Source organism: Balaenoptera borealis, assembly GCF_965194805.1.
Source record: "Balaenoptera borealis genome assembly, chromosome: 7".
Taxonomy (NCBI): Eukaryota; Metazoa; Chordata; class Mammalia; order Artiodactyla; family Balaenopteridae; genus Balaenoptera; species Balaenoptera borealis.
The window spans coordinates 53,586,221-53,610,331 of NC_138864.1; the positions used below are offsets into that span (position 1 = coordinate 53,586,221).

The 24,111-nt window shown below is 35.4% G+C and overlaps 1 protein-coding gene across 7 annotated transcripts in view; it reads left to right on the forward strand.

Moving 5' to 3' along the window:
* Positions 1-24,111, forward strand: part of RUNDC3B (RUN domain containing 3B) — a 152,822-nt gene that overhangs the window by 94,090 nt on the left and 34,621 nt on the right. For all 7 annotated transcript variants that reach the window (XM_082398483.1, XM_082398487.1, XM_082398485.1 and 4 more), the window contains 2 exons: positions 11,166-11,334; positions 17,266-17,423. In XM_082398483.1, coding sequence (XP_082254609.1) covers positions 11,166-11,334; positions 17,266-17,423 — 327 coding nt within the window. The remainder of the gene's footprint in view (positions 1-11,165; positions 11,335-17,265; positions 17,424-24,111) is intronic.

The following is a 24,111-nucleotide window of genomic DNA, read 5'->3' on the forward strand; positions in this document are numbered from 1 at the left end:
TCTAAAATGTTATTATCAGGCCAAAGCTGTAAGGGAGATAGAGTGAGTAATATATGTATATATATAATATATGTATGTGTACACACAAACATACACACACACTTGAGATACATTTATTGAGTGCCTAAAGAAACTTTCCTAGGGATACATGCATGTCAAGAGTATAGGAACTTTGTGAACTTCTAAAAAGGAATGCAGTCCCTGTATCCAAGATAATCACCATCTAGTAAGAGAAGTCACTATGATTTCAGAGCTAGGAGTGTGAAGCTATTTTAGGTGATGAAGGAGAAGGAGGAATAGAGTATTATGGTACAAAGATTTCTAACTTAAGTAAGTGGATCCCTTGGGAAAAGGGATAATTCTGTTACATTAGATCTAGAAAAGAAATACACCAAGAAGATGTTTTAAACAGGCATAAAATTGTACTGTTTTGGGATATGTTCGGATTATAGGACATTTTGTGAAGATAACGGATAGTTCAAAACAGTACTAGTAAAAATATCAATACTATTTATTGCATGTTTATTATATAGCAAGCATTGTTCTAAGTCCTTTACTTCTATTAACTCATTAATCTCCTCAAAAGCCAGTGAGGTAAGCACCACTGTCCTTATTTTTAAATGAGAAAACTGAAACACAGAGAGGTTAAATACCTTGTACGTAGTCACACAGCTAGTTTGTGCAGAGTGGGCCTCAAGTCTGAAATTAAAGAGCAAGGTGACAGTTGGAGATAGGAGTTTGGTCATCAGAATGCAGATAGAAAAGCTATTTTTAGTGATTTAGGAAATAATTTAAATTAAAAAATGAAGAGAAATATAAATACAGATTTTTCTCTTTTCTTACATAAGAGACTGTAGTAATTATTACAATGCTTTTATAAAGATACGATAATGAAACCTTCTCATCTGGTGCCCTCAGAATGAGTTTAATGATCTATATTCTATGTCCCCAGCTGCTTAGCCACTTTTGTCTGATTTTTTGTGCAGCTTCCTCTTTCTTTAATGCACTAATCCAAACATATATGTATACCTTCCTCTTCTTTATATACTAAAGGATCCCTACTATCTTGTTATATAAAGAATACTAAAACAAGAAAGGAAATACCAATTCAACCTAGTCATAACCCAGTTAGCATTACAGACCATGGAGTTTTTCTTTTTACAAAGATTTAAACTATCCTAACAGTCATAAGGAGCCAATATTTTTTAAATTGAATTACTTCCACCCAAATGTACCTGTAATTAGACACAATTTTTAAAAATTCTATTTGATGCCTAATTTAAGAAACCGTAAGAGTCTCTCCCTCCCCAAATTACTGCTTTTAACTTATTTGGAAAATAAGTATTTATTGTAGAATAATTGGAAAATACAGAAAGGTAGAAAGTAGAAGAAAGCTTAAGTCACTCATCTTACATTTAAGGAGCAACTGCTAGAAGCATTAACATTTTAATGGATAGCTTTCAGCCTTTTCTGTGCATAGGACTATTTTTTAATTAAAATGGAAGCATAATATACATGTAACTGTTTCCCTTAATACTGTATAGTGAACATTGTTGCATGTCTTTAACTATCCTTCTATAGCATCATTTCCTAAAATGAATAGAACTCATTATTTGTATAGTATGTTAACCCAGTTATTGTTGGACTTTTGGAGTGCATTTAGTTCCCTGTCGTATATAGTATTGCAGTTAATATCCTTGTAACTACATCTTTTTATGCAGAACCATCATTATTTCTTTAAGTTAAAATCCTGGAAGTAGGGGCTTCCCTAGTGGCACAGTGGTTGAGAATCTGCCTGCCAATGCAGGGGACATGGGCTTGAGCCCTGGTTCGGGAAGATCCCACATGCTGCAGAATAACTAAGCCCATGCACCACAACTACTGAGCCTGCGAGCCACAACAACTGAGGCCGCATGCCACAACTACTGAAGCCCACACGCCTAGAGCCCATGCTCCGCAACAATAGAAGCCACCGCAATGAGAAGCCCTCACACCTCAACGAAGAGTAGCCCCTGCTCGCTGCAACTAGAGAAAGCCCACATGCAGCAACGCAGACCCAGCACAGCCAAAAATAAATTAAAAAAAAAAAAAATCCTGGAAGTAGAATTTCTAGTATATATGTTATTGAAACTTTTGAAACATGCTGTCAAGAGAGCATGTCCAGAGAGGCCATACTAATTTAGATCCTATCAGCAATATGTGACAGTGCCTGCCTCCACAATTTCCAACTTAAAGGTGTGGCTAATTCTGTAAGTAAAAAAATGATATCCTGTTGTTGTTTTGGTTTGCATTTATTTGATTGCTGGTGAAGTTGAACTTTAAAAAATATTTATTAGCTATTAGTCTTTTGAAATAGAGTTTTATCCTTCTGAAGCTAAATATATGAAATATGTTAATAGAAAACATCCTAAAATGTATTTCATATTTTAAATTGGTTTAATTAAGTTTTAGGTTGTGTACCAGTGAGAAAAGTTTTTTCTGAGTTACTGCTTGGTGTAACTTTAAACATTTTTTTCTTGAATGGATTTTAGGCCAAAAAAGGCTAATACTAGCCAATGATTATTGGTCTTCTATGATGCCTTCAATTTTTCACTTTAAAATATAGCATTCTAATAGCTAAGTCTTTATACTTAGAATGATTATTTCCTAAAGAGGTAAATTTCTGCAAACAAAATTGCTGAGTGAAAGAGACCATAAACGATCAAGCATGCTGTTAAATTGCCCTTCCTAAACGTAGCATTCCATATACTGTCCATATCTGCAGGTTCCACATCCTTGAATCAACCAACTGTGGATCAAATGTGTATGGGACTTGTACATATAAGGGACTTGAGCATCCATGGACTTTGATATCTGGGGGGGCTCCTGGAACCAGTCCTTCATGAGTACTGAGGGACCACTGTACTCTGCCTTTTCCCCCTCTTAGTAGGGAGAAACTAATCATTTGCTACCAAAGGCCAGTCTTTTGGCCTGTGTACTGCATCCCATCCTGTCTTTTCTGTTTAAGGTCTTAGCTCCAGCAGTTGTCCCCTTCCATTAATTTTTCCTTTTCTAGATCTTCCCACACATCACAGCATATAAGCATGTTGTTATTTTCCCCATCTTAAAAAATGAAACAGAGAAACTTTCCTAACCCCACATTCACTTCTAGCTGTTTCTCAGTACCCCTTCCTTTATGACAAAACCGTGCCTCCCTTTTTTTTTTTGCCTCCATTCTCTCTTGAACTATTCAAATGAGCTTTAATACCTACCACTGAAACTGCTCTTTTCAGAGTCACCAGTAATTGTCTTGTTGCCAAATCCAGGGGTTAGTTTCCTCACTTTACTTGACCTTGGAGCAGTTGTTTGATACACATGACTGCTCTTGTCAGCACTCCTGCTTTTCCTCCTTTTTGCTCCTTCTTACTCTCCTTCACTGCTTTCTCCTCATTTCCCCAACCTCTCAATGTCGGAGTGTTTCAGAGATCAGTCCTGAATCATCTTCTCTGTCTATACTAAGTAGTTTCATCCAGTTTCATGGCTTTAAATACTATCTATATGCTGCTTCTTTCCCAAATATATACTTCCACCTGGAACACTACTCTAAACTCTGAACTCATACATCCAGCTGCCAACTTGATACCTCCACTTGGATGTGTAATAAGCACCTCAGATACAACATGTACAATAATGAACTCCTAATCCCACCACCCCACACACCCCCTCACACAAAAACACTTTCCTTCCTTTAGTCTTTGCCATTCCAAGAATGGTAGTTCTGGCATTCCAGTTGTTCATGCTCAAAAACTTTAGAGTCATTGTTGAATTCTCTCTTCCATAATCCACATATGATCCATCAGCAGATATTTTTGCACCACTGTCACCTCCTAAATTTAAACCTGGAGATTTGCAAGGGTCTTCATGCTTCACCTCTGACTCCTGTAGCTTATTTCTCCATAGAGCAGCCAGAGTGATCCTTCTGAAATAGAAGTCAAATCACTTCATTCCTCTGCTCACAACTCTCCAGTAGTTTCTTTCCTTCGGACCCGAAGTGAAAAACAAATTCCTTAGCTGGTCTGGCCTCCAGTACCTCTCTGACCTCATGTCTTACTCCCTGCCCTGTTACTCTCTGTGCTTCAGTAACACTGGCCATCTTGTTATCCCTTGAGAACACTGGGCACACCTGTGCGTCTTTCTGTTCTCTCTACCAGGAGCACAGTCTCTCTCAGATATTTGCATGGCTAGTTTGCTCATCTCTAAACCTCAGCTTAATACCACCTTAGTAATGAAGCCTCCACTGAATGTTCTGTCTAAAATAGTGATACCAGTTCCCCTTACTGGTGTGACCTCAAGCAATTGCTTATCTCTTATTCTCATTTTCTTCATTTGCTGAATGAACCTATGAAATAGTACAGCAGTACCTCATGGGGATATCATGAGGATTAATGAGGTGATGTATGTGAAGTGTTTATACAGTTCCTTGGACCACCATAGTCAGTATTTATTTTCTGCCTTGCCCTTATAAGGAACTTCCTTGTTATCAGTTCTCCCTTTCTACTCTTGGATGTTTTTATTTATTTTTTGTTTAAAAAAATTTTTTTGTATTCATTGCTTTTTTCTTTGTTTCCATATATATATAAATTTATTTATTAATTTATTTTTACTTTTGGCTGCGTTGGGTCTTTGTTCCTGCACGCAGGCTTTCTCTAGTTGTGGAGAGCGGGGGCTACTCTTTGTTGCGGTGCGCGGGCTTCTCATTGTGGTGGCTTCTCTTGTTGCGGAGCACGGGCTCTAGGTGCGTGGGCTTCAGGCTTTATGGCACACGGGCTCAGTAGTTGTGGCTCGCGGGCTCTAGAGCACAGGCTCAATAGTTGTGGTGCATGGGCTTAGTTGCTCCGCAGCGTGTGGGATCTTCCCAGAACAGGGATGGAACCCGTGTCCCCTTCACTGGCAGGCAGATTTCTAACCACTGTGCCACCAGGGAAGTCCCTCTTAGATGTTTTTAAAACTTACTGATTTATTTATGATCTTTCCAGTTTCTATTATTGGTTCAGTTTTGGTAAATTATATTTTGTTAAAATTTTCAGAATTTTATATCGTGATGTTCAGAGAATTTCTTTTAATATCTTTTAAATCTCTTTTCATCTCTAGTTATATTACCTTTTGCTTTTTGTTATCGTAACTTTTATTTTTTTGTCTTTTTTAAATCATCCTTGCCAAAGCTTTATCAATTTTGTTAGTCATTAAGTGTTTGCTTTTCTTTGTTGATCCTCTGTTATACCTTTGCCATCTAACTCATTAATTTCGGTTTTTATCTATACTATTTTGTTTCTTCTACCTCCTTTGGGTTTGTGATGATCTTTTCTTACTCTTTTGTAAAATCAACTTTATTGAGGTATCATTAACAAGTAAAATTCTAAGGTATTTAAAGTGTACATTGTGCACGCTTCCCTGGTGGCGCAGTGGTTGAGAATCCGCCTGCCAATGCAGGGGACACAGGTTCGATCCCTGGTCTGGGAAGATCCCACATGCCACGGAGCAACTAAGCCCGTGCGCCACAACTACTGAGCCTGTGCTCTAGAGCCCGTGAGCCACAACTACTGAGCCCGCATGCCACAACTACTGAAGCCCGTGTGCCTAGAGCCCGTGCTCCACAACTAGAGAAGCCACCGCAATGAGAAGCCCGCACACTGCAACGAAGAGTAGCCCCTGCTCGCAACTAGAGAAAGCCTGTGCACAGCAACGAAGACCCAACACAGCCAAAAATAAATAAATTAAATAAATTTATTTTAAAATAAATAAATAAAATTTTTTTAAAAAGTGTACATTGTGGTGATTTGATGCCATATTTTGATAATGTATACTTTGTGGAAGGATTTCCCCCATGTTGTTAATTAACATATGCATCACCTCACGTATTTATCTTTTTGTGTGTGTGTGAGAACATTTAAGTTCTACTCTCCTAACAAATTTCAATTGTACGATACAGTGTTATCAACTATAATCACCATGTTTTACACTAGATCCTCAGACTTTATTAATCTTATAGCTGAAAGTTTGTACCCTTTTAACAACCTCTCCCTATTCCTCCTCCTCACCCCTGGGAACCATTTTCTACTCTCTATTTCTATGAGTTTGACTTTTTTTTTAAGATTCCACATATAAGTGATATGTCCAGTATTTGTCTTTCTGTGTCTGGCTTATCTCACTTAGCATAATGCTCTCAGGATCCATCCATGTTGTTGCAAATGGCAAGATTTCTTAACCTCTCATGGCTGAACGGTATTCCACTGTGTATATGTATACACCACATCTTCTTTATCCATTCATTTATTGATGGACACTTAGCTTGTTTCCATATCTTGATTACTTGTGCTGCAGTAAACATGGGAGTACAGGTATCTCTTCAAGATTCTGTTTTCATTTCCTTTTGATACATTCCTGGAAGTGGGATTGCTGGATCATACAGTAGTTCTATTTTCAATATTTTGAGGAAACTCCATACTGTTTTCCATAATGACTGTATCGATTGACACTCCCACAGCAATGCACAAGGGTTCCCTTTTCTCCACATCCCCATCAACACTTATCTTTTTGATGCTAGCCATTCTTTTTTTTTTTTTTTTTTTTTTAAGATGATAGCCATTATGACAGATGTGAGGTGATATCTTGTGATTTTGATTTGCATTTCCCGGATGATAAGTGATGTTGAGCACCTTTTTATGTACCTGTTGGCCATTTGTATGTCCTTTTTGGAAAAATGTCTATTCTCTTCCTCTGATTATTTTTCAATCACATTGTTTGTTTTTTGGCTATTGTTTGAGTTCTCTATATATCTTGGATATTAACTCCTTATCAGATATATGATTTGCAAATATTTCCTCCTATTCTGTAGGTTGCCTTTTCATTTTGTTGCTGGTTTCCTTTGCTGTGCAGAAGCCTTTTAGTTTGATGTAGCCCCACTTCTTTATCTTGCTTTTGCTTTTTTTTTTTTTTTACTTTTTTTTCTTTTTGGTGTCAAATCCAAAAATCAGTGTCAAAATTGATATCAAGGAGCTTACCCCTTATGTTTTCTCCTAGGATTTTTACAGTTTCAGGTCTTACATTCAAGTCTTTAATCAATTTAGAATTGATTTTTGTATATGGTATAAGATAGGGTTCCAGTTTCATTCTTTTGCAGGTGGGTGACCAGTTTTCTCAGCAACATTTGTTGGAAAAGCTGTCTTTCCCCATTGTATATTCTTGGCTTCTTTGCCATAAATTAATTGACCATATATACATGGGTTTGTTTCTGGGCTCTCTGTTCCGTTCCATTAATCTACGTATCTGTATTTATGCCAGTACTGTACTGTTTTGATTACTGTAGATTTGTAATATATTTTGAAAGCAGGAAGTGTAATGCCTCCAATTTTGTTCTTCTTCCTCTAAATTGCTTTGGCTATTGGGGGTATTTTGTGGTTCCAATACAAATTTTAGGATTGTTTGTTCTATTTCTGTGAAAAACGCATTGGAAGTTTTGTAGGCATTGCATTAAACCTGTAGATTGATTTAGGTAGTATGGACATTTTAACAATATTAATTCTTTCAATTCATGAGCACAAAATATCATTCCATTTAATTGTGTCTTCAGTTTTTTCATCAATGTCTTACAGTTTGCAGTGTACAGGTCTTCCACCTTCTTAGTTAAATTTATTCGTAGGTATTTTATTCTTCTTGATGCAACTGCAAATGGGATTGTTCTCTTAATTTCTCTTTCTGGTAGTTGATTATTAGTGTATAGAAATGCAACTGATTTTTGTATATTTATACTATATCCTGCAACTTTACGGAATTTATTTATTCTGACAGTTTTTTGGTGGAGTCTAGGGTTTTTATATTTAATATCATGTCATATGCAAATAGTGACAGTTTTATTTCTTCCTTTTTGACTTGGATGCCTTTCATTTCTTTCTCTTGCCTATTTGCTCTCTGGTTAGGACTTCCAATACTATGTTGAATATAAGTGGTGAGAGTGGGCACTCTTGTCTTATTCCTGATCTTAGAAGAAAAGCTTTCAGCTTTTCAGCATTGAATATGGTGTTAGCTGTGGGCTCAACATACATAGCCTGTATTATGTTGAAGTATGTTCCCTCTATACCCAGTTTGTTGAGAGCTTTTATGATCTTTTCTTTCTCAATACTTAAATTTACTTCTTTTCTTATGAGTAAATAAGGCTTATAAACATCCCTTGAAGTACTACTTTAGCTGCATCCTAAAAGTTTGATAAGTTATTTTTTATTTTAGTTGTTTAAAGTACAGGTTCCACTATAATTTTTTGACCAAAGGTTACTTGGAGTATAATTTTTAATTTTCAAATATTTTCAGTGCCTTTGTTATTGTTGTGATTAGTGAATGTGGTCTACATAATAATAGTTCCTTGAAATCTGTTGAGAAATGGTCTAGGATCAATGGTATTCCAATGATTGGGTCTAATATTCATTAGATTATGCTTGTTAATGGTGTTGTTCTAATACAGTATTTTATATCCTTTCTCATTTATCTTTTTTCATCTTTTTAATTATTGAAATAATGTAGTAAATTCTTCAGTATGATATTTGATTTCTCGGGTTTTCCTTGTGATACTTTTAATTTTTTAAACTAACTTGTCAGATGCATACAATTATAGAATTCTTAATTTATCCTGATGTAATGAATTAGTATCAATATGTAGTAACCACAAACATGTAGTAATTTTTTTAATTCCTTGAAGTGTATTTTGTCTGATATTAATGGAGTCTAACCAGTTTTCTTTAGGTTAATATTTTTCTAGTATCTTTTTTTTTTAACCGTATTTGATCTGGCATGCCTTCCATTTAATATGTGAGAAAATGGTTTCACAGTAATAGTAATGTGTCATTGGTTGTAAGTTGTACCCTGATTTCAGATGTGTTAATATGAAAAAATGTACAGCAAGAATTTATGAAATAAGAGTTCTTTTAACCTTTCTGTGCCCTTACGTTTTTAAGTATATCTTTTAAAATAGTACTTAACTTGAGTTTAGAAACTCTAGTCTGATGGTCTTTATCTTTTAACTGAGGTGCTTAGGATATTTACTGATATTTTTGGATTGATATCCACTCTATTGCTTTTTTACTTTCTATTTGTCCTTTCTTTTTCTACTCTGTCTTGTTCTTCTTCTTGTTTTTTTTTTTTTTTTTGGATTGACTTTTCCTCTCCTCCCATCTCATTCCTCTACTAGTTTATAATTTACATACTTCTCTTACTGGTACTCCACTAGTTTTACTATGCATATTTAAACCTTAACAAAGGCTAAATTTAATATCTTTACCATTTATCCTGATAAATGAAGACCTTGTATTGTTTTAACTCTGATCATTTCATTCTTGACATATGCTATTATTGTCCAGAATTTTAGATCTGTCATTGATTTATTTAAAACTCCATAATCTAGACATTATTGTTAGTGTTTATACTCTCACTATTTGTTTAGGTTTACTCATAAGTTAACTATTTGCTTAGTGTTCTTTCTTGGATCATTTTCCTTTTTCCTGAATTATGATCATTAGGAAGTTCTTTTAGTGAGAATTTAGTTTAGGTACATCCCTCAGGTTTTAGTTTTCTGAAAATGTGCTTGTATTGCCCTCTTTCTGGAAAGATGATTGTGCTGTACATGCTATCCTAGTATAGCAGTCATTTTTTCATGGCATTTTGAAAATCTTTAATAAATGTTATAATTTCTTCATATCTACCTTACATTTTACTAATTGTCTACTTCAATTTTATCTGCTTTTTAGCTAATTCATTTAATTTTTAATGTCAAATAACATCTTTTAAAACCTCTATTCGTCTGTTTTTCAAAGCTGGAACTTTATTATCAGCCACTGCTTTCTTTTCTCCAAGCCACCCAAAGCCACAAATGTGACAGGCAAATTTCATTTGGTGTGTGTTTGCTTATTGGTTTGTTTACGAGATCATCAACTGAGAACATCTCCTTGGTTGGACTTTTATGCGGAGGTCTCTAATTCAAATCTGCAGCATGCTTGGACCTGACAGATGCAAACACAGATCGTGGAGGATAAAACATATAATATCTTTCTTTGATCCTTATCATATTTTCTACCATTATATCTATGTTAACTTACAGAATTACAATTTCTGACCTGGAATTCTTCTGGTTCATATTTTCTTGGTGTGTTTCCATCTTTTTAATTTTATTTTTTCTGTATTCATGTGTATCTTGTAGACAACTTATTGTTGGCCCTTATTTGTCTTAATCAAACCAGAGCATCTGACTTATTGGTTGTTGAGTTTAACCCATTTAAGATTTTTGTAATTTCTTTTGTATTAGTGCTTATTCTGCCATCTTATTTTTTGTTTTAAATTTACTGTATTTTCTTATTTCGCTCCTCTGATTAATAGGGTTTCTTTGTAGACCTTCAAGCTTATACAGACTGTTTTTATGCTCTGCTTCTTAAATGTTAATATCATTGCTGATTTTAAAACTTATTTTCCCTGTTCCTTTCAAAGTATATTTTTCTTCTAAACTAGACTCATCTTAGCACACTTTCCTCTCCATTATCTAGTTTCTCTCCTACTTTTTTTCCCACCTTAGTCTGTATTTCTCTACCATACTGATATCATAAGGAGTTTTAGATATGGATTTTAATGGATATTTTCTCTGCTTCACCTCTGCCTCTCCTTCTTCTGCCAATAGAAAATGTTTAGGTCTAATCACTAGTTTTTCTGAACTGCTTGTTATCTTCTCTTTGTCTGACTGCTCAAGATCAGTCCCTGATATTATACCCAACTGGCAGCACACTTGTGGTGCTGTTTTCTGCCTTACAGTAGAGATTGGACAGGCAGTGATCTACATGGGACAGTAAAAAGAACCCAGCTAGGCAGGTCTTCTCAGCACATGTGGAGTTTCTCATTCTCTTCTTTAGAAGTGTTTTCTCTCTCCTCAGGACAGTCTCACAGTTTCTGTGTTAATGCCTTAGATCTGTAAACCTCACTTGAACTTCTGTAGCATCTCTAGGCTTGATGATAATATCATTATTATTCTATAGTTAGTGATGAATATTTTGGAGCTTGCTCACCAGTAGCTTGCAAATACAGAAGTATTTCTAAAAAATCAAAGTGGAACATATTATGAATTTTGTTTCTTTAAAAAATTTTAATCTTCTCAGTTCTGATAGTATCAGCAGTGATGAGGAAGAGCTAAGGACTTTGGGAAGCAGTGGTAGTGAAAGCAGCACTCCAGAGAACGTCGGGCCTCCTTTCATCATGGATGAGAATAGCTGGTTCAACAAGTGTAAGAGAGTCAAACAAAAGTATCAGCTAACCCTGGAACAGAAGGTATTTATCAGTTGTCAAAAGTCATTTAATTTGGTTCTAGTTACTACCTTTAGTCTGTCACTACCAAAAGATCTTTTAGCTGTGTAGAAGTATTTACCTATTGCTACTTCCTTTCTGTTCTTGGATTGTCCCCCTTTTAATTAAAAATCAGGCCCAGTTTTAGGAGAGGCTTTTGTTTCTTAAATAATTTTATGTTTTAATATATATAATAAGCCATTTATTCTTCTGTATGCAGTTTCATTTGTTTGAGGTATTAGTTTCTATGATTAATTTTATAAAGGATTATTTGGTTTGTGAAAATGCAGTGATTGCCTAAGAAATTCCATATATGTGTCTCACTCTTTTTTTTTAAATCGGGTATTTTAGCAGCTCTTGTGTGTTAAGCGCTGTAGTAGGCAAAGTGGGGTACATAACAGAATGGAATATAAACTCTATCATCTTGAGTTGTAACCTCTTCTTTTTCACTGTATTATTTATTTTCCTTCCTACCCTTCCTTTCAAATTATCATTATTCATAGGTGACCTATGTAGGGAAAGCCCAATGGAATTATCAATAGAATTATTAGAACAATAAAAAATACACTGAGGAAAATGGTTACAAAGGAAATTTACAAATATGAAGAGATTTCCTGTAGACAAACAGCTGCTAGTTAGAAATATAAAGAAAACTTTAATACCCTGTTAAAGGAGAATTCTGGTACCAGCTACCAGCAAGAAGTCACACTAAGATGACTGAAAGCCTTTACATTGCAAAAATCTGAAAATGCCAAGTAGAATAAAATTTTGAAAGAGTTTCATACAGAGCTGCTCTCTCAAAGAATAGGAGCTCACTAAGGACTGTAAACAAAGAAGGGCCTAAAAAATAGGAGCTCACTAAGGACTGTAAACAAAGAAGGGCCTCACTAAGGACTGTAAACAAAGAAGGGCCTGGAATAAGTCATGAGTTAAAGTCATTGCAGGCTTCTGGGGTGGGGGTGAGGGGCCATTCCCTTAACCTAGGTACTTGTGTTTTAATACCAACAGGAGAGCAGCAAATCTAGGCCCACTGTCATTCAAGTTGGAAACTGAACCTAGAAGGCAGGATGCAATGCAAAATGGCAGAGTAAGCACAGAAATTGGCAAATAAACCTTGACTACATGAAACAGCAACAGCAATATTAGTGACCATTACTGGGTGGCAGTGGTGTTCTGGGATATGATTAACAACTGGCTTTGCAGAGGAATTAGATGAGCCCTGATTTGTAGCATTTGCTGATTTCTCTGGGATAAATACTCCCATCATGGCCAACTTAAAACTACCAATTTGATGTCACGGAAGGCAGAATTAGGAAGAGAGGCACAGTAGCACACCATTATATAGTTTTTCTACCAGGCAGACACAGTAAATATAAATGACTCGAAGAGCACAGATAGTAATAGTAAAATATAGTAAAACACTTGGGAAATGATAGATTTTGAGTAGTTATTCTCTTGTTTTTTAATATAATTTACTTAATGGTAAGTTTATAAAATTTAATTTTTAATAATAGCAGTGTTTTAACAGTTGAATTACAAAATATCTGAAGCTTAACAATTAGTTCTGGCTTCAGCCTACCCTGGGAAGTAAAATGGAACTAAAACACTATCTAATAGTATCAGAAAGAGTGAGAGAGGGTGATTGAAGCTAAAGCCTTTTGAGGTCTTTGTATTACAGCAAAGGAGTGTAGACACATTTTTTAATGTGTATGCCTGTTTCCAAGGTTGCAGTTAAAAGAAATAGAATATTTAGTTTTTAAAGTAATAATAAGAAAGAAAAGAAATAAGGAAAATTGATTAACACAATAGCAAAGAGCAAATGAGAAAAAATAAGGATGGTATAAAGAAAACACAAAATAAAGTGGTAGAAGTAAATCTCAATATAACCAAAAGAGTCAACATCACCATAAAAGTAAATGGTGTAGGGCTTCCCTGGTGGTGCAGTGGTTGAGAATCTCCCTGCCAATGCAGGGGACATGGGTTCGCGCCCTGGTTTGGGAAGATCCCACATGCCGCAGAGCAACTAGGCCTGTGAGCCACAACTACTGAGCCTGCGTGTCTGGAGACTGTGCTCCGCAACAAGAGAGGCCGCGATAGTGAGAGGCCCACGCGCCGCAATGAAGAGTGGCCCCCGCTTGCCGCAGCTAGAGAAAGCCCTCACACAGAAACGAAGACCCAACACAGCCTAAATAAATAAATAAATAAATAAATAAATAAATAAATAAAAGTAAATGGTGTAAACTTGCCAGTTAAGACAAAATCTTGGGAATTCCCTGGCGGTCCAGTGGTTAGGACTCTGTGCTCTCACTGCCGAGGGCCCGGGTTCAACCCCTGGTTAGGGAACTAAGATCCACAAGCCTCATGGTGGGGCCAAAAAATAATAATAATAATTTTTAAATTAAGAGAAAAAAAGACAAACTCTTAAATTTATGTTATAAATGATGAATTTTAGTTATATGCTGTCTGTAAAAGGCATACATAAAATAGTGACACAAAAAAGTTGAAACTAGGAGTATAAAAATAGAGTAGGCAAATACTAACCAAAATAATTCTATATCAGTATCATTCAAAATAGACATTAAGGCAAAAAGCATTTTTAAGACTAAAGAAAGAATTGCCTTTTTAAAAAAGAACAATTCACCAGGAATGTTGTATAACAGTGCTGAACTTACATGCATTTAACAATGTAGCCATGAAAAATATGAAATAGAAATTATTAGAATATCCATGAGAAATGGATAAATCCATAATTATAGTAGAAAATTTTAACATCCTAATAATTACAGATTAAACAGACAAAAAATTGGTAAGGATGTAATGAACTTGAACAACACAGCTAGTAAGCTCAATCTAAAATATGTAAAAAAATAATAATAAAAAAATAAAATATGTTAAATGCTAACAATTAGAATACACATTCTTTTCAAGCACACATGGGACAACTATTCAGTTTTTATGGACTATACTAGATCACAAAACAAATGCCCGTAAATACCAAAGAAATGATATAACAGTGATCACAATGCAATAAAGTTAGATTGAATAGAAAAATTTTACCACCCCCTGAAGTACACCAATGGGGATTTAAAAAAAATAAAGTCTTCTAAATTATGGGTCAAAAAAGAAATGTGGAAATACTTAGAAATGAACAGGAATGAAAACAATGCATACTCTTAGTACTAAAGTTGCAACTTGTTCAGTGCTTGGAGAATTGCTTATCTTAGAAAAGAAAGAGTGAAAATTAAAGAGCTAAGCATCCAGGAAGTAAAAAAAAACAACCAAACCAGTTCAAAATAAGAAAAATAATAAAAATAAGAGCAGGTATTAATGAAATAGAGATATAGAATTAATAAAACCAAAAGCTGATTATCTGTAAAAACTAATGAAATAGACAAATCTCAACCATAATTAAATTTTAAAGAGTTAAGGCACAGATAGACAATTTTAAGAGTTAAAAGAGAATAGACAGGGACTTCCCTGGTGGTCCAGTGGTTGAGAATCTGCCTTCCAGTGCAGGGGACACAAGTTCAATCCCTGGTTGGGGAACTAAGATCCCACATGCCGCAGGGCATCTGAACCTGTATGCCACAACTAGAGAGCCTGTGTGCTGCAACTACAGAGCCCACGTGCACTGGAGCCCGCACGCCACTACTACAGAGCCCACGCTCCGGAGCCCGCGTGCCACAACTACAGAGACCGTGTACCCTGGAGTCCACGCGCCACAACAAAGAGCCTGCGAGCCACAACAAAAGATCCCACGTGCCGCAGCTAAGACCCAATGCAGCCAAAATTAAATAAATAAATATTAAAAAAAGAATAGGCAGCATAACTATAAATGCAGTGGAGACCCCCCATAATTATTAACAAATAATTCTAGCAATTTTATGTAAATACCTTAGAAAACTTAGATGAAGAATCTTTATAAATATTACTTCTCAAAACTAATAGACCTATAATCATTGAAAAAACTAAACAAGTAGTTTAAAATCTATTCCCTCCTCTCCCCAGAATCACCAGACTTGTTTGGTTTTTGAGGTAGATGATACCAAATGTTCAAAAGACAGTAATTCCTATTTTATACTGACTGTTCTTGAGAATAGGAAAAGAAGGAATATTTTCCAATGAATTTAGGAACTCAGTATAACTTTGATACTAATATAAAGTCATGTGAATTAATACAGGATGTGATTAATATAAAAACCATAGTATGAACAATTTGGTGTTATCTAGTAAATGTGGAGATATGTGTGGCCTCTGGCCCAGCGACTCTGCTCCTAGTCATGTCTCCTAGAAACTCTCAGATGTGTGTCCCAGGTATCATATAACTGACTGTTCACAGGAATATTGTTTATATTAAGACAAATCTAAAATAATCCATATGGCCATTGATAGGAGAGTGAATAAATAAGCTGCAGTATTCATGCAGCAGAATACTATCCACTATAGAGAGTGATGAAGGAACTATAGTTAGACTCATCACTGTAGATGAAAAGGCAAGTTTCAAAAGAATATAGATAAAACCCATCCAAACTAAATATATTGTTTAAGATGACATACATTTGTGGTAACGCTAGAAGGAAAAGTGAAGGGATGATAAACAAAAATCTCAGGGTATTGTTATCTTTGCAAAGGAGGCAGGGGATGTGAGCAGGGAAAGACATTATAGGGGCTCTGAAAGTATTGGTAGTTGATCTAGGTGCTGGGTATTTAAGTATTGTTTAATTACTGATGTTTATAAATAATCATATTTATATAGTTTATATTAAGCTGTGTATACCTACAAAATTTCATTTGTAAAAATTAACTTTAGGTTTTGAGATTTTATTATGGAAAAAACAAATATTTGAGAATTGTCAGGAAAAAAATCTGAAAAAGAAGTGCAGTAACAGGAACAGTGTTAGTTACTATGAACATGTATCATGAAGCCAAAATAGCTAAAGCAGTTTGTTAATGGCACATGAAAAGGATAAGAAATGGAATAGAAGGATACTTTAAGAAAAAAAGATTCTAATTAATATCCTGAGAGGAATTTTAAAGCACACTGATCTAAAAAGAATAGGATGCCATGAGAAGGGAACAGTCAGAAAACACACAAAAAAATTGGAAATGAAAAATAAGATTCCCTGAGTTCAAAAATTTAGTATAAGGATTTGGAGGATAAATTCAATGAAGACTCCCAGAAAGCAGAGCAAAAGGACAAAGAAACAATAAATGAGTGAAAAGATAAGAGAGGATCTGTTCAAAAAGTCTCATATCTATTAGGTATCTGCTTATAATAATAGCTAGGAATTATACATTGCATACAGGGTACCAGCTAGTATTCTAAACACTGTATTAATTCATTTGATCTTCCTAGCTAGGTACCCTTGTTGTTCCCACTTTTTTAGATGATGAAAATAAGGCACAGAGAGATTAAGTAATTTACCCAAGGACACTTAGTTTATAAATAGTAGAACTGAATATGACACGATATAATCCCTAAGCCTGCAGGCCTAACCTAGACATTATACTGCTTCCCACTAATTTGTTGACGCTAAAATGTTAATAACTGTTTTTGAACAATAATCACAGAGAGGCAGCTTTATAATTGATCATTCTGTAATTAGGTCTGTATTTTGAAGCTAGGAGGCATTTAGAGTGTTTATCACTGTTGTGGAGCTTAGAAATTATAATGTTTTAACTAAGTTTTACGTTAAATTACAAACATTTTATTGAACTTTAGAGAAGAGCTTTAAATAATGGAAAACATATGTTAAATTTTTAATTCAATTAAAGCTTTTTCTATTTCTTCAGTGATACTTTGAAATTGTTTCATTATAATATAGATAAGAATAACATTTAAGCTACTCAGCATTTGTCTTCAAGATACGTATTAGAATTTTGTGCTTGCTATATCTTGGTGATCTGTATTTCCAGGGTTATCTTGAAGAACTCTTACGACTTCGAGAGAACCAGCTGTCTGAATCTGTCGCTCAGAATAAAATACTACTACAAAGGATTGAAGATTCTGATCTGGCTCATAAATTGGAGAAGGAACAATTAGAATATATAATTGTGGAGCTTCAAGATCAGCTGTAAGTGAGTCCTTTTGGAAAAATTTTGGCAGTATGTAAAGTTAAGAAAAATGACATGTGTGGCGTAGGATTCAAGTTCCAAGAAGTCTGATTGCCTTCTGTTTAGTTCTTTTTCGCTTACTCTTTTTTAAAAGTTTACTTTTTTCTTATAAAAGTAATCATGATCACTGTAGAAACTTTACAAAATATGGGAAGAAAGTAAAAATCATCTTCAGTTGTGCTATCCAGAGTTAACGGCAATAACTTGGTGTGTATTATTCCAAATGCATATGCATAATTTTAAAGTATTTATTTAGTGGTTGATTGATAGATTGCAAAAAGATGGTATATAAGGTCATCTATTAGTACATCTAATAGTACACTGTCTTTATAGAAACTCTTTGTTACCAGGTTGTGCCAGAATGTCACTAAGCACAGTTTAGTAGAGCTGACTTTTTTCCATAGCAAGACTTTTTTTGATGAAGGAAACTGTGTATTGATCTACGTTCTGGTACAGCTCCTTAACTTATCACTGTTCAAGTCACTTGCACTAACCATACCGTTTTGTCAAACTTAATTTTATCAATTAGTTGTTTATGGTGAAAATCTTCTCATATTAATATTTACTTAATCTTAAGGATGACTTTTAAATTTTTTACTTTGAAATAATTTCAAACTTTCAGAAAAGTTGCAAGGATAGTACAAAATAATTCCCACATGCCCCTTCTTAGATTCACCAATTTTCAGCATTTTCCACATGTCATAATTCTCTCCCTCTGCTTGTATATACAAACATTATTTTTCGAACTACCTGAGAGGTTGCATACATCATATCTCTTTACCCCTTAGTACTTCAGTGTGTTTTTCCTAAGAACAATGACGTTATCTTAAATACCCACACTTTGGCTCTCATTTTAAGAAATTTAAATCAGTAAAATACTTCTTTTACCTGTAACTCATATTTCACTTTCATCAGTTGTCCAAGTAATGTTTCTTATTGCTTTTGGTTTTTTGGTACAGGATCCAATCCAGGATCACATTTTGCATTTGGCTGTCATTCTCTTTAGTCACTTTTAACTTAGAATAGTTTTTCAGTGATTGTCTCACATGAGATTGATATTTCTGAGAATGCAGGCTAGTAATTTTATAGACTATCCGTCAATTTGAGTTTGTTTGCTTTTCCTTGTGATTAGAATGAACTTATCCATTTGTGGCTGGAATACAGCGTAAGCAGTGTGTCCTCAGGATGTCACATGCAGAGGTCCATGAAGTCTGTTGGCCTTTTATTAGTGATGTTAATTTTAGTCATTTGGTTAAGGTGTTTTTCTCTTCTGTGTAGTTACTGTTGTTCCTTTTGTAATTAACAAGTAATTTGCAAGGAGATACTTTGAGACTAAAAACATATTAAAAATGATTTTTTTAAGTAAAGTTTTATTAAGGAAGATAAAAATTTAATGTTTTCTGGGAATTTGTATCTTGATAAAAAGAATTATGTTCGCATATTGTTTCTTACTTTTTTTCTAATTTTTTAAAAAGTATTTTTAATTTTATTTTTTGGCTGCATTGGGTCTTTGTGGCTGCATGTGGGCTTTCTCTATTTACGGCGAGCGGGGGCTACTCTTCGTTGCGGTGCATGGGCTTCTCATCGCGGTGGCTTCTCTTGTTGCAGAGCACGGGCTCTAGGCACGCGGGCTCAGTAGTTGTGGACCCGGGCTCTAGAGCTCAGCAGTTGTGGCACAGGCTCAGCAGTTGTGGCGCACGGGCTTAGTTGCTCTGCAGCATGTGGGATCTTCCTGGACCAGGGATTGAACCCGTGTCCCCTGCATTGGCAGGCAGATTCTTAACCACTGCGCCACCAGGGAAGTCCCATTTTTTCTAATATTTTAAAGAGAGTGTGTCGTATGGGGTATCAGTCACTGAGGGGCATATTAATACCTCCCGTAGCCCCTCACTACTATAAGCAGAGAGAAAAATATTATGAAGCAAACAGTAGAGATTTCTGGTTATTTCTTTACAATTAAAAGATTAAGAAAATAATTTTTCTTTTGCATATAATACTGGTAGTTTGTCTAAATGCTTTTAACTTATAAATAATTATGTAATCAGTTTTTATTTCATCACAGAGATATTTTCATTTGAAGAATTAAATTTGACTGTATCACATTTATTTTGCTTCTGATAATTTAAAGGAAACAGTCTGAAACTTTTTAGCTTGAAAAAGAATCTACGAGTTATGGTTTTATCTTACTTTTGTGATAGAAGTGTCACTGATCTTTCTGATTTTGCAAAGAAACCTTACAGTTATTTTTAATCTCTTTAAGTTACTAGAGCAAAAAATAAAAAATTAAGGCCACTGATGAGAATTAGACCATTGAGTTTAGAGGTTAAAGATTTATTTTCACATACCATGGCTACAATCTCTGGCTAGGTTGTAAATTGGTGTCTTACAAGATTCCTTTGTACAAAAACCATTACAAGAATACTTAATGGAAGAGTAAGATACATGCCTTCCAGAATGTTTACGATTTACTTCGTTATCAGCATCATATTTAAGGTGCAGATAATCTCTGGCCACCTTGAAACTATAGGGAGAGAGTGGACATTTTTTCCTTCCTGATATTTTTTTTACCAACAGTTAGGAAGGCCTGCAGTCAAAGTTGGGCACTGAAATTCCCTTTGTTAATCCGGAGGAGATAAAAGTGGCCTTGAGAAGATTAAAATGTATAATGTATAAAGAAAAAGGTCAGAAAAGGAGCATTAAATAGAATATGAAGCATGAAGTATTTGCTTCTACATTATGTTGATTAGCTTTTCCTGGGTGATTTAAATAATTTGTCACTTAACTTTTAATATATTTCTCAATGGTTATCTGTGTTTTTGAATTACTGTTAAAGTATGCTTTAATAATGTCTTTGAATACTCAAAATATGAACATCTTGTAGTTTTGGCAATAGAGTGCACAGTGTGATATGGTAGAGGGGTCTCCCAAAGCTTTCTTGCAAATCAGGACTGTGTTCAGATACTGGCTCTGTGCTTGCCTAATATGAGCTCAGTCTTTTTTTTTTTTTAACATCTTTATTGGAGTATAATTGCTTTACAATTGTGTGTTAGTTTCTGCTTTATAACAAAGTGAATCAGTTATACATATACATATGTTCCCATATCTCTTCCCTCTTGCCTCCTACTCCCTCCCACCCTCCCTATCCCACCCCTCTAGGTGGTCACAAAGCACAGAGCTGATCTCCCTGTGCTATGCGGTTGCTTCCCACTAGCTATCTGTTTTACGTTTGGTAGTGTATATATGTCCATGCCACTCTCTCACTTTGTCACATCTTACCCTTCCCCCTCCCCATATCCTCAAGTCCATTCTTTAGTAGGTCTGTGTCTTTATTCCCATCTTGCCACTAGGTTCTTCATGACCTTTTTTTTTCCCCCCTTCGATTCCATATATATGTGTTAGCATACTGTATTTGTTTTTCTCTTTCTGACTTACTTCACTCTGTATGACAGATTCTAACTCCATCCACCTCACTACAAATAACTCCATTTCGTTTCTTTTTATGGCTGAGTGATATTCCATTGTATATATGTGCCACATCTTCTTTATCCATTCATCCGATGATGGACATTTAGGTTGCTTCCACGTCCTGGCTATTGTAAATAGAGCTGCAGTGAACATTTTGGTACATGACTCTTTTTGAATTATGGTTTTCTCAGGGTATATGCCCAGTAGTGGGATTGCTGGGTCGTATGGTAGTTCTATTTTTAGTTTTTTAAGGAACCTCCATGCTCATGCAGCTCAATAACAAAAAAACGAACAACCCAATCCAAAAATGGGCAGAAGACCTAAATAGACATTTCTCCAAAGAAGATATACAGATTGCCAACAAACACATGAAAGAATGCTCCACATCATTAATCATTAGAGAAATGCAAATCAAAACTACAATGAGGGCTTCCCTGGTGGCGCAGTGGTTGGGAGTCTGCCTGCCAATGCAGGGGACACGGGTTCGAGCCGTGGTCTAGGAGGATCCCACATGCCACGGAGCAACTAAGCCCGTGTGCCACAACTACTGAGCCTGCGCGTCTGGAGCCTGTGCTCCACAGCAAGAGAGGCCGCAATAGTGAGAGGCCTGCGCACCGCGATGAAGAGTGGCCCCCGCTCGCCGCAACTAGAGAAAGCCCTCGCACAGAAACGGAGGCCCAACACAGCCAAAAATAAATTAATTAATTCATTAATTTAAAAAAAAAGAAAAATCCTGCTTGATAGGCTGGATTCATTTAAAAAAAAAAAAAAAACTACAATGAGATATCATCTCACACCAGTCAGAATGGCCATCATCAAAAAATCGAGAAACAATAAATGCTGGAGAGGGTGTGGAGAAAAGGGAACATTCTTGCACTGTTGGTGGGAATGTAAATTGATACAGCCACTATGGAGAACAGTATGGAGGTTCCTTAAAAAACTGAGCTCAGTCTTGATTAATATCTTGGAGCCTCTGTTTCCTTATTTGTAAAATTGAGATAATATTCACCTTGTGGATTATTATGAGTATTAAGTGGTATCATGTTTAATACAGGTAGGACAAAGAAGGTAGTCAAGATTATTAGCCTGTTTTGGCTTACAGAAACCTTAAGATATCCTTGATAAATTCACTCGGATAAATAGTGAGTTTAAAATGCTTTACCTTATCATGCCCAGACAATGAATTTGGACTTGATTGTATTATTCCTGAGTATCACTTTTGAGATCTAGTTTCTCTAAATGGTAGTTGGATTAATATTTATAATAATATTATAGATCTGTGATAGACCTTCAGATAGATGTTCTACTGTACAAAAGATTCTTTGTAAAACACTGATTGCAGACCTCAAGAATAGACAGCCTCAGAACAGTATGCAAAAGCTAAATGCTTTGTCATGGTTAATACCAATAAAATGTGTAATAGGGAGTCTTTTATAGTTAGTTGATGAAATTTTTCTATTCATGATCTGAAGAATAGGAATAGTAAAATGTCTTACAGGGCTCCCTAGAGAAGGAACTGAAGAGTCTAAATAGTAGAGTGAAGAATCATGCATTGCTAAAACTAAGCCATTGTTATAGTTCAACAGCCAATTTGGTGTAGTTCATGGTGAGTAGTGATGGTGTGATCTGTTGGCCTGCAAACCAAAAGTCAGTGATGCTATGGCATCCTGGTTCACAAATTTTAGGATGAGTGGTATGGATTCTAACAGGAGAACGCAGTGATGTCATCATAGCCCAGTTAATAATGGACAATCATGACAGTTCCTGGTCATATATATTTTTGGCAGGTAACAGTTATTAAAATATTAAATTACAATCATGCTAATATATATTACATACTCTATTATCCATATAAGAACAGAAAAGTCAAGAAAATGCATCCAGAAGAGAAAAAGGCCAGGTACCAGATAGGTAGAACCATTTCTATTGTATTTTCTTGGTATTAGTAAGAAATTATATATTACAACAGGAAAGGGGTACTTATTTGATATGAATGGCATTTCATTGCCTTCAGTCATGATGTTAGATTAAAACTGCTGGCAGATTCTCTTATAGAGCAGATGTCCTTATATCTGGGCCAGGGGACTACAACAGTTGGGACTGCCCTACAAATTTCATGGAGAAGTGACTCATTTTATTTGGCAAATGTTTTACATTGAGTACATGAAAAAGGGAAGCATCCCTAAATTACAATTTATAAATAAGACAATATCACTATTAACATATAAATATTGTTTTATTCAGTTATTTCTGTTCTTTAGCATTTAACACTTATAAAATTACAATTAGCATTTAAATTCTGAAGCTATTAATATATTTTTAATTTTTTATTAAGAAATTTTCAAGGGACTTCCCTGGTGGCACAGTGGTTAAGAATCCACTTGCCAATGCAGGGGACATGGGTTTGAGCCCTGGTCTGGGAAGATCCCACATGCGGCAGAGCAACTAAGCCCCTGCCCCACGACTACTGAGCCTGTGCTCTAGAGCCCGCGAGCCACAACTACAGAGCTCACGTGCCAAGAGCCCATGCTCTGCAACACCAGAAGCCACCACAATGAGAAGCACATGCACCACAACCAAGAGTAGCCCCCGCTCACTGAAGACCCAAAGCAGCCAAAAATAAATCAAAAATAACTAAATTTATTAAAAAAAAAAATTTTTCAAGTATCCACAAAAGAAAGAATTGTATAATAAACCCGATTGCCCGTCACCCAGATTGAACAATTACCAAGAATTTGTCACATTTGCTTTACTTGTGTTTTTTCTTTTTCACTTTTTGCTGAACGATTTTGAAGCAATCATGCCCTTTGATTCCTACGTACTTCATTGTACATCTCTAAAAACTATGGATACTTTCTCACATAATTTCATAATCACACCTGATAAAATTAGGGACAATTGTTTTTATCATGGAATGTGCTTTCATACCAAATTTCCGTAATTGTTTTAAAAGAAACTTTTTTGTAGTTGATCTTTTTCAAGTCAGGATTCAAAGTCATACTTTACATATAGTTATGTCTCATAAGCCTCTTAATTTAGAACAGTTTTCCCCACTTTTACTTTTCCTGTCATTGTCTATTTGCAGACTTTTCCTGCACAACTTCCAGCATTCTGGATTAGTTCTTTGTGGTTTATTTACCTTGTTCTTACATACCTATGCCTCCCAGTACGTAGCCATTAGCC